General features: G+C 39.4%; 1 protein-coding gene across 1 annotated transcript; it reads right to left on the bottom strand.

The window, feature by feature from the left end:
• Positions 1-5,272: 5,272 nt before the first annotated feature.
• On the bottom strand, positions 5,273-10,960 carry avp.L (arginine vasopressin L homeolog). The gene is made up of 3 exons (XM_018225446.2): positions 10,755-10,960; positions 7,662-7,860; positions 5,273-5,591 (listed from the first exon to the last, which is right to left on the bottom strand). The coding sequence occupies exons 1-3, from the start codon at positions 10,878-10,880 to the stop codon at positions 5,428-5,430; spliced, it is 489 nt and encodes a 162-aa protein (XP_018080935.2). The 5' UTR covers positions 10,881-10,960; the 3' UTR covers positions 5,273-5,427.
• Between the last annotated feature and the right edge of the window lie 1,153 nt (positions 10,961-12,113).

The raw sequence follows: 12,113 nt of genomic DNA, 5'->3' as shown, positions 1-12,113 counted from the left end.
ATATTGATAATGGGTTGAGTGCAGAGGACTCTTGTATTTGACTATATACAGTGGTGTGAAAAACTATTTGCCCCCTTCCTGATTTCTTATTCTTTTGCATGTTTGTCACACAAAATGTTTCTGATCATCAAACACATTTAACTATTAGTCAAAGATAACACAAGTAAACACAAAATGCAGTTTTTAAATGAGGGTTTTTATTTAGGGAGAAAAGAAATCCAAACCTGTGTGAAAAAGTAATTGCCCCCTGAACCTAATAACTGGTTGGGCCACCCTTAGCAGCAATAACTGCAATCAAGCGTTTGCGATAACTTGCAACGAGTCTTTTACAGCGCTCTGGAGGAATTTTGGCCCACTCATCTTTGCAGAATTGTTGTAATTCAGCTTTATTTGAGGGTTTTCTAGCATGAACTGCCTTTTTAAGGTCATGCCACAACATCTCAATAGGATTCAGGTCAGGACTTTGACTAGGCCACTCCAAAGTCTTCATTTTGTTTTTCTTCAGCCATTCAGAGGTGGATTTGCTGGTGTGTTTTGGGTCATTGTCCTGCTGCAGCACCCAAGATCGCTTCAGCTTGAGTTGACGAACAGATGGCCGGACATTCTCCTTCAGGATTTTTTGGTAGACAGTAGAATTCATGGTTCCATCTATCACAGCAAGTCTTCCAGGTCCTGAAGCAGCAAAACAACCCCAGACCATCACACTACCACCACCATATTTTACTGTTGGTATGATGTTCTTTTTCTGAAATGCTGTGTTACTTTTACGCCAGATGTAACGGGACGCGCACCTTCCAAAAAGTTCAACTTTTTTCTCGTCGGTCCACAAGGTATTTTCCCAAAAGTCTTGGCAATCATTGAGATGTTTTTTAGCAAAATTGAGACGAGCCTTAATGTTCTTTTTGCTTAAAAGTGGTTTGCGCCTTGGAAATGTGCCATGCAGGCCGTTTTTGCCCAGTCTCTTTCTTATGGTGGAGTCGTGAACACTGACCTTAATTGAGGCAAGTGAGGCCTGCAGTTCTTTAGATGTTGTCCTGGGGTCTTTTGTGGCCTCTCGGATGAGTTGTCTCTGCGCTCTTGGGGTCATTTTGGTCGGCCGGCCACTCCTGGGAAGGTTCACCACTGTTCCATGTTTTTGCCATTTGTGGATTATGGCTCTCACTGTGGTTCGCTGGAGTCCCAAAGCTTTAGAAATGGCTTTATAACCTTTGAAATTGAACTCAGGTGTGATAAACCACAGTTAAGTTATTTTTTAACAAGGGGGGCAATCACTTTTTCACACAGGCCCATGTGTAGATTTGGAGTTTTTTTTCTCCCTTAATAACGTAAACCTTCATTTAAAAACTGCATTTTGTGTTCAATTATGTTATCTTTGACTAATAGTTAACGGTTTTTGATGAGCAGAAACATTTAAGTGTGACAAACATGCAAAAGAATAAGAAATCAGGAAGGGGACAAATAGTTTTTCACACCACTGTGTATATATTTATATATATATATATATATATATATATATATATATATATATATATATATATATATATATATATATATATATATATATATATATATATATATATATATATATATATATATATATATATATACCAGTCTCCTTGATAAAGGTCCCCAAGTGGGACCGAAACGTTGGACACAATGCTGTGTTGAATAAAATCACGTTTGATTGATCTACAAATGAGTGTGCTGACCCTTTATCACATATATATATATATATATATATATATATATATATATATATATATATATATATATATATATATATAAGAAATCTTTTCATCTGTAGAGAAGGAATATTCTGCACACACGTTATGTTTAATATTCCCACTCAGAGACTCAGTGACCTCTTTATATTAGGGAACCAAATGGAGAAATCACATTTCTAACCAGAGTACTTGCCCCCCTTTAATGCAAAGCACATGTCTTACGCTAAAGAGCTGGAGATCGGATTAATCAGTCTTATTGCTGAATAATTGTTCCACCTCTGCACATCTTTTAGCGTTTTTACTTTAATAGAACTGACCAGCAGGAATGTCACGGACCCCTGGTCCCAATTACTGTTCCTCCTCCTTCTCCTCTTTATAAGATTCCCTCTTGCAACTGTCGTCTGTTAAAATGCCGGGCACCCTGCATGCGACAAGCTCTGTCCTTGGTCCTGGAGAAGGTGGCAGTCAGGTGAGTACTAATGTTTCTTCTCTTTTCGTCTTCTGCTCCTCCTTGTTATAGCGAGGCCTGGATGTGTGTCCTGCCTATAGACATTACAGTGATCATGCAGAGCTTAATATGGGCACCAAATTATATAGATGAGTGGGACCTTGACGAAGAGCAGTCTCCATATCTTCATCCAAAAAACTAAATTCTCAAAAAGGCATAAGTCTAAAATGTAAGTTTTATTATTATGACTAAAAGCATAGACCAAATGTGGGTCCAACACAGGTTCTAAATATTAGATGGTTGAAAACAGGTGTGTATTGTTCCTTTTAGTTAGTGACTAGCGATGGGCGAATAAATGTGCCAGACATGGATTTGCTGTGAATTTCTGCATTTCGTGGCCCGTGAATAAATTCTGCAGCGAAAATTTGCCGCGACAAAAAATGACTTCAATGCGTTTAGCAAATTTTTCGTGAAGGGAAATTTTTTTGGTGACTACCAAATTGTGAAGAATTATCATTGGGAGGTTTGGGGGTGAGTAATTATTTACTGCCCTGGGCACCCCTAGAACTATAGCAGGGTGACTGTTACCCCAATGTTTCTATATATCTGTAATCTTGTTATGAGCTAAGGGGGCCCAGTCTGAAGGTCAGTTAGGGGGAGATTTGGGGTGAGTGATTATTTGTGCCCTGGGTACCCCTGGAACTATAGCAGGGTGACACCCCAATGTTTCTATATATCTGTAACCTTGTTATGAGCTAAGGGGGCCCAGTCTGAAGGTCAGTTAGGGGAATATTTGGGGTGAGTGCTTATTTGTACCCTGGGTACCCCTGGAAGTATAGCAGGGTGACTGTCACCCCAATGTTTCTATATATCTGTAACCTTGTTATGAGCTAAGGGGGCCCAGTCTGAAGATCAGTTAGGGGGAGATTTAGGGTGAGTGCTTATTTGTGCCCTGGGTACCCCTGGAACTATAGCAGGGTGACTGTTACCCCAATGTTTCTATATATCTGTAATCTTGTTATGAGCTAAGGGGGCCCAGTCTGAAGGTCAGTTAGTGGGAGATTTGGGGTGAGTGTTTATTTGTACCCTGGGTACCCCTGGAACTATAGCAGGGTGACTGTTACCCCAATGTTTCTATATATCTGTAACCTTATGAGCTCATTAAAAGAACATGTGCTTTCTTTGGGGAGGGGGTGAATCTGCTCACTACTTTACACTGACACAGGGAATACAAACAGCTACTGATTTTTAGAATGATACAATATAGCCCTAGATGACACAAAGTTCAGTTTATTGCACTGATTATTTGCACTTCGGTGAATGGGACCCTTTATAAGTGATGCTCTTCCTACAGACTGTGTACAACATAGTTTGGGATCAATTCTGGACTGAAGAGTAAAAAATCAGCAGCCCATAGGCCCAGTTGCTGAAATCATTACTTTGCAGTGCTGGGGCCATGGGTTTGATTCCAGCATTGACACAATCTGCAGGGAGTCTGTATGTTCTCATCATGTCTGTTTCCTCCCAAACACATACAGGCAGGTGAATTGGCTATTGATAAAACTGACCATAGTGTGAGTAGATGTGATAGACGTTAGATTGTAAGCTCCACTGGGGCAGAGACTGGTGTATAATGGCTGCGGAATATATTGGTGCTTTATAAATACAGGAAAATGATACATACGGATTCGCTGACTTTTATCAAGCAGTCCCTTTAGGTTTTTTTGTGTACTTCAAAATCTTCTTCTAAGGTTCCATAGTTAAAGGGACAGTGTAACCTCACCAAGCCACAGAGAATAACAATTTCCAGTAGGTGATAATGATGCCTTTCATCCCCTGTATGGTCTGTATATAAATTAATAATCAACTCTAAACATCCATGTTTTCAATATTTTCCTTTTTTTGGGCACATCTATGACTGCTAGGTAGATTTCTGTCTTATCTCTGTACCACTGTTCACCAGTCCTATTAGGCTAAAGGCACACTTAGCATTCTGACCTCAACTGTCATTTGGAGAGGGGGGGGAGCTTGGCAGTGAGGTTTCCGGAGGGTCCAGAAATCGGGACATTGATGCTGTGTGTATTTCAGGACCACTGTAAAGTCACAACTGTCTGTGTTATCAGGCATGCAAAGCTTAAAAGGCAAGTCTTGTGGTTGACTCTATTTGAGAGGAAGATTATACAAATGCCTAGTGTTTCCCATGACAAATCCATAGCATTGAATATTCTGCAGAAATTGCTTTTTAAGTATACGTGTATTTAGCCAATTAGCGCCTTGAAGCTGAGGACTAAACGAGAAGCCTTGCTACACCAACACTATGAATTATATTAGTTTAGGGGGCCCATTTAATTAGTTCGAGTGTAGGAATAGAATAAAAAATACTTTGAATTTCGAATGTTTTTTTTGGCTACTTCGACCATCGAATGGGCTACTTCTACTACGACTTCGACTTCGAATCCAACGATTCGAACTAAAAATCGTTCGACTATTCGACCATGCGATATTCTAAGTACTGTCTCTTTAAAAAAAAACTTCGACCCCCTAGTTCGCCACCTAAGACCTACCGAACTCAATGTTAGCCTATGGGGAAGGTCCCCATAGGGTTTTGAACAATTTTTAGGTAGAAGAAAAATTGTTCGATCGATGGAATCAAATCCTTCGAATCGAACGATTCGAAGGATTTAATCGTTCGATCAAACGATTTTTCATTCGATCAAACTATTTTCGGTAAATCCTTTGACTTCGATATTTGAAGTCGACGGATTTCAATTCCGCAGTCGACTATCGATGGTTAATTAACCCTCGATATTCAAACATAAGTAAATTTGCCCCTAGGTGTTGATCTCTTCTCTTGTCTCACTTATGGTATGTCAACCCCCTTTATTTGAAGCAAGATCAATGGTAGCCATGTTTGAAACCAGATAATTTCATATCTGTTAAACCCTTTCTCTTTGACTAGAACCTTAGGGGCAGATTGATTGTCATTCAAACTGAGGAATCCCAACTGCACAGGGGTATCCTTGGCTTTATAGAGGAGGCAAGGAATGATGGGAACACATGATATTATAGTGTGGATGTTCACGGAAGGCGAGCCAAGGAATACAGTGCAATAAAAGACTTTATTTGCTCTATATACAATAAACGTTAGCCATTTGTGTTTTTGCTCTGTTCTTAAATACAGAATTTGTATCATAAAACTCCATATGATAAGCTACATGTTACAAATGTGTGGCAACAGAAGGTGTGTGTGTGGGCTCAGTAGTACTGGTGCTTGGCTTGCTGTTGTCTGTTGGCCAAATGCATGAGCCGCAGGAGAAAGTCACTGGCTGAGCCGTCCATGACGGTCGTGTTCTTTTCCAGCGGCACTCGCCGTCTTTCACTCTCGTCATCCAGACAAGCCGAGTCCAAACTGCAACTCTCTGAAAAAGCAATGCCAGAACATGAATTGTTACCCTCACCAATCCCTGATATTCCTGATATATTAAAGCATACCTCCCAACTGTCCCTTTTTTGGAGGGACAGTCCCTCTTTTGACAGCTCAACCTGCAGTCCCTCATTTGTACTGGAAAGTCCCTATTTTCTCTGCACTGAACAGCCAGAAAAAGAAACAAAGTTTCTCACTTAATTGGCTTTTAGCAGAGAGCACAGAACAGCTAACAGGTGCAAATAAGATACTTTGTAACAATTTTGAGACACAGTTTAGATAAGGAGAATTATTTTCAAACTTTCATAACCTGCCAAATTTTGTAAAATGAACATGGTAATTAGGGGGTGTGGCCACATAAATGGGCGTGGTCAAAAAATTTCACTGCGCTACTTGATGAAAAATTTTTTGTCCCTCTTTTTACTTCCAAAATGTTGGGAGGTATGATTAAAGGCATATATATATATATGTGTAGTTTTTATTTCTAAATGACATTGTTTACACTGCAAATAATTCACTCTACAATATAAAATCTCATTCCTGAACCAGCAAGTGTATTTAGTTGTAATATTGGTGTGTAGGTGCATCTCAGGTCATTTTGCCTGGTCATGTGCTTTCAGAAAGAGCCAGCACTTTAGGATGGAACTGCTTTCTGGCAGGCTGTTGTTTCTCCTACTCAATGTAACTGAATGTGTCTCAGTGGGACCTGGATTTTACTATTGAGTGCTGTTCTTAGATCTACCAGGCAGCTGTTATATTGTGTTATCTTGTTTAGCTGCTGAAGGGTAAGGGGAGGGGTTGATATCACTAAAACTTGCAGTACAGTAGTAAAGAGTGACTGAAGTTTATCAGAGCACAAGTCACATGACTGGGGGCAGCTGGGAAACTGACAATATGTCTAGCCCCATGTCAGATTTCAAAATTAAATATAAAAAAAATCTGTTTGCTCTTTTGAGAAACGGATTTCAGTGCAGAATTCTGCTGGAGCAGCACTATTAACTGATGTGTTTTGAAAAAAATATTTTTTCCTGTATCCCTTAGGGGGAGATATCTAAAAACACTCTGAAACTCGTCTTCTCTTCATTAAATTAACAAATTCCCCTGCCGGCTAATGGCGTAATTATAAAGTCAGAGGAAATAACAAATTGCTCCAATTGCTCTAAATGAGGGAGAAGGACATCCCCCAGCAATTAGGCTACAAAGTGTAACTGCACCCTGAGGACTGCACTAATTACTGTCCAACCATAAACACGCCTCCCTGCATAGGAAAACACCCATCCCAGTGAATAATCCCATTATAGGGGAGTCACATAGACTCATTTTGTAGGTACCCAAAATATTCTTTCTCTCTGGCAATTATGGAACAATTTTCATGGAAAAAGAATTAGCTGCAAAATATATAAAGGTGATGTTCTCCTTAGTATTAAAGTGTATCACACTGTGTATCTTTATTAAAATTGAATATCATTTTTTTAATATTTGCCCTAAAAGGGCAATTTTAGGGCATAGAGGACATTTGCCCTGGGTTCCCAATAACACCTTTCAGGCCCATGGTCATTGTTTCTGCTATTAAATGAAACAAACAATTAAGCCGGTCATATGCCGAAATGACTGATCCTCAAATGAGGGGAACTTTGCCGTATTGGTCATTCAGGTGGTGGGTCAGATCAGGGTCACAGGATCATCTGTCCAACAGAGTAATAATCGGATCACAAGGGGACCCAAGTTTCGTACCCAATACACCTTTGATAGATCCCGAGCCAGATTTACGTTGGGCAGACCATTGTTTTGTCCCCATACATGTCACTAAATAAATGTATCGCGCGTATAGAAATTGTCGTGGGTGTCGTAATTGCACGATGCGTTTTTTTTTCACGAATTTCACGGTAAATTTGCCCATCACTAGTTATAAAGACCCATTGCCCATTACTAGTTATAAAGACTGTGAAGCACTGCAACTGTGAGATCAAAATATAATTTTTTGGGTACACTTGCCCTTTGTGCAACATTAATACGGTTTATTGCTGTTTCCCCCTTAGTGTAAGACTTTGAGATGATTTCTTACCATCACTGCAGCAGATTCCAGGGGCTGCACACCGGCCTGTACTGCAAGGTCTCCCCCCAGCCTCACAAGGAGAAGGCACAAAATTCTCTTCTACACAGCGGAAGGTCTCAGGGGTACCGATATAACATCCCATATCTTCTCCGCAACAAATGTTGGGGCCAAAGCAGTTGCCTCTGTTCCCAGGCCCACACCGCATGCACTGCAAGGAAAGAAAATGGTCATTGTAGAACCTTGTGACCTCGTACAGCCCCCATGAAGCTTCGAACTCAGCTTTTTGTGCAGTGAATAGAGGGTCTTTAGTTCTGAGTATGGCACTCTCACTTCATAATATATATGAATAGAGAATAAATGAAATATATGTCTAGAGAAAGGCCTTGAGTTCTTTATAAGCAGTGGATTCAAAGTGCAGCCAAGTTCATTATTATCAATAGGTGCCAAGAGCCAAAACTGCAGCACACAGAAAAGCAAACCCAACAAAAGATTCCACTGACTCCCTTTCTACAAATATCATTAAATATTTACCATGGAGGAAGAACAACGTGGCCATGGAAAGCTACGATTAAAATAGTTCTTACTATGAAGGCTGTCCCTCCAGGTGTTTAGGATTGCTTTAAGGGTACAGTACAGATTGGCACAGAGGTGAGTTGTGGTTCAGACATAGGTTTCCCATTACTTACAGACATCACTATTATACAACTGTCAACAGTTATAAGACACTAGCAACCAGTTTGTGGTGTGAATGACAGACTGGAACCTGATCTAGGACAGAGTCTTTTTTCAGCCTCCGCTCGTGTATAAAGAAAGTCCAGCCCTTTCACCCACACCAAGCTTCAGTCAGTCTCTGCAAATAAATATAGACTGTTTGTTTCCAAATGTCACTGGGCTGGGTAAATATTTTTATTTTGCTCTTGCTGGACTTGGGACTTATATTGATGCTTATTCGTAGCACCCAGGCTATTCATTCTGCTCCTCTTTGCAAAGAATACACTATATATGTGTATATATATATATATATATATATATATATATATATATATATATAATACACAAAAGCCATGAATATCTTGTAAATTATATCCTTATAAAATGGTGAGTACTGATGTCATCAGTTATAAATGGTGAGTAGTGATGTCATATGACTCACTAAAACTTGTGTATTATAATAAATAAAGTACCCCCAGTTGCAAAGTATGAAGATATTAGAAGTCACCTCGGAGTTCCATGATCTGTATAAAAGTACGAGGCTGACTTATAAAATGCTTATAATTTCAAAATCAAAATCTTTGGACCAGCACTCCCTTCAAAAATTTAGTAATTTTATTATCATTCTGTAGTATCCGACATTTCGGTCCACATTTGGACCTTTTTCAAGGAATGTGGACCGAAACGTCGGATACTACAGAATGATAATAAAATTACTAAATTTTTAAAGGGAGTGCTGGTCCGCAGATTTTTGATATATAAACAATTACCGTGCACCCCGCCATTGACAGCAGCTTTGGAGTGCGGATAATCATTGGAAAATATATATATATATATATATATATATATATATATATATATATTTTTTTTATATACACACATCCAACTTAAACTAAGTACTCAACAACCAATAATCCAATTGCTAACTAGAGCCACAAGACAGTTTATTATAAGAAACCATAACCATCTGATGCCCTGCAATGGCTAAATAGTCAGTTATGTTTATATATGTCCAAGGGCGATACATGCTACATATATGTCAGATACTAGCTAACGAGCCTATCTATACATATATGACTGCATCTTTAAATTACAGCTCAAATGTCACTTGATTTATTGGTAAAGCAGCAGTGTCCCGTAAAAAAAAAATCTCAGTTGGGGATTAAGGCCCAAATTGTTTTGGGGGGGGGTGGTAACGTTTATCCTAGCTTCACCTTTGCCACTCAAACATTGGTTAAATTTTGAATCAACTTTTACTATGCTCTAGAGAATGATATTCTGAGACAATATGCAATTGGTTTTCATTATTTATTAATTATAGTTTTTAAATTATTTGACTCTTTCCAGCTTTCGAATGGGGGTCACTGACCCCATCTAAAAACAAATGCTCTGTAAAGATACAAATATATTGTTATTGCTACTTATTATTACTCATCTTTCTATTCAGTCCCTTTACTATTCATATTCCAGTCTCTTATTCAAATCAATGCATGGTTGCTAGGGTAATTTGGACCCTAACAACCAGTCTGCAGAAATTGCTGCTGAATAAAAAGCTTAAAACCACAAATAATAAACAATGAAAAACAATTGCAAATTGTCTCGGAATATCCCTCTCTACATCATACTAACAGTTAACTCAAAGGTGAACAATCCCTTTAAGAAGTATTTAAACACCATTCTTGTCTGCTATAGCAAAAGTAGTTATGGTTTTAATTTGAGAAATAAGGTCCCCCCAAATCAGCATTTTGGGGGTTTAGGACCCGTACATTAAGAATACCTGATATACGGAAAAACCTAATAATAAATGTAATTACTAATAGAAGGAGGGGGAGCCCTGCCTGCTCTATAGGGAGACTCTGCATTGAATTAATGGCCGACGCTGTCCATGGTGCTGAAATGAAAATCTCTTTTCATTGATAAAGAAAATTATTTATTAGTTTTACTATAGATTCTCTATATAGTGAAGCAACTGGGGCTTAAAGAGATACTGACACCAGAAATTATGCCTTTTTTACATCTACCATAAAATTGACTTTGCACGCTACTTATAATTTTGCCATAAAGTATTTGCCCAATGCTTTTACATTACCCGTCTGACTCCCTGTGTTAGTCTATAGGGGGCTGCCATATTTGTGCAGCAGGAGTCCGTTAGTATTAGAAACTTTAACTGACAGGCTGAGATGGGACAGTCAGGTTGGGAAAACAGTCAGGTTTATATACTTCAACTAACAATGACTTCACCCAACCTCTCAGCTAAAAACAAAATCAGCATGACCTATAGGAAACTTTTAATGTACATTCATGTTTTAAAAAGTAGTTTTTTAGTGTCAGTATCACTTTAAAGACAATTAAAGAAAGCAAAAAGAAGAAGGATGGGAGATATATACGCACCTGTCGGAGTTCTGTGTCGGGGTAAGATCTTTTGCCCCCTCTGGGGCAGTTCTGGATGTAACAGGCTGAGGACAAGGCAAGAAGGCAGAGGAAGCAAGCAGGGACCGAGGCTTCAGGCATCTTCATGGACAGGGAGGAGGAGGAGGAGGAGGTGATGCTTTTTGTGGAGCTGATATTGTGCAACTGTCTCTTCCCCCAGCCAAGCTGCCTATTTATACCCCTCTTCATTTATTCCTAATGTCGACGTAATTGTTTGCTGTGCATTGTGCTACGTGTCCTGTTTAGCCTACAAACAAGCACTGACAGACTGATAAAGTGAGTCAGACAAAGTCTCATCATCCAGGGGCCTCATTAACTAAACCCCTCAACAAAGTGTCATGGGAAGGGTCTGCGACTGCCACTGAATACAGGTTTATAGAGATCAGATACTGAAACTCACGAAGCTTTGTAACAATTCCCTGGGAGAGATGCAAATTATTCAGCTATAAAGGCACAGATACAAACTGATACCTAGTGAGACAGAGGAAATGATATACAGTATATACTAAAATGGATAGATAGGGACAGACAGACTGACAGAGGCAGACAGACAGAGACATGACCAGTGCTGTGTAAGAATTACAGGTTAGTTGAGGTAAAAAAATACCAATCCCCATTAAGTTGTATGAGCTCTATCCTTTGATATAAATCATTGATCATTTCTGTATGACCCAGAGGAAGAAAAAAATGATTTCAATTTGCCTCTGCAACTGTCAGATCCCTCAACAGAATATCCGTTTTAATGTAGACTTGCCCTTTGTGCAAAGCTTCATCCTGACTTCACAATAGTCACTGACCCAGTACCTGAGATACAATATACTGAGGGTGTAATGGCGCATGGGAAAACATGTAAAGTTTTGTCACCCTGGGTTTGTGCAGGTCAGTGGGCGCTGAATACAATATTCCAGATGCCACTTTATTAGGGCTCTTACAAACGGACAGCAACGAAGGCGTGCGGCCATTTCCGAAAAGCCGAACAACCAAAGTCCTGAAGCCACGAAAAAACCCGAAGCCACGAAAATAGCCGAAATTGAAGTCCCAAAGCGGCAAAAAGACCCAAATCCACGAAAATAGCTGAAATTTAAGTCCTGAATCGGCAAAAAGACCCAAAGTCACGAAAGGAAGCCTGCAGCCACGCGTTCAATTCCTCTGAACACCAATGTGTGTTTTTTTATTATTTTAATCCCCCGGCCACTAATGTATTATATTAATACTCTATAGGCCCCTGCCACCGATGTTTTTTTTAACTTGTAACAGGGGGGCCCTGGCGCCAATGTTTTTTCTTAAAAAATATTCTTTGGGGCCCCAATTTTTTTTAAA

The sequence above is a fragment of the Xenopus laevis genome, chromosome 1L (genome assembly GCF_017654675.1).
Source record: "Xenopus laevis strain J_2021 chromosome 1L, Xenopus_laevis_v10.1, whole genome shotgun sequence".
NCBI classification, from domain to species: Eukaryota; Metazoa; Chordata; class Amphibia; order Anura; family Pipidae; genus Xenopus; species Xenopus laevis.
This window is presented reverse-complemented; position numbering and strand designations above follow the sequence as displayed.

Excerpts from the sequence above, each read along its gene's own strand:
- avp.L (XM_018225446.2), bottom strand. The coding sequence starts at position 10,880 with ATGAAGATGCCTGAAGCCTCGGTCCCTGCTTGCTTCCTCTGCCTTCTT. Across the intron at positions 7,861-10,754 it reads CCGACACAGAACTCCGACAG|TGCATGCGGTGTGGGCCTGG; the intron begins GTGCGTATATAT and ends CTTTCCTTGCAG. Across the intron at positions 5,592-7,661 it reads TGGAATCTGCTGCAGTGATG|AGAGTTGCAGTTTGGACTCG; the intron begins GTAAGAAATCAT and ends TTGCTTTTTCAG.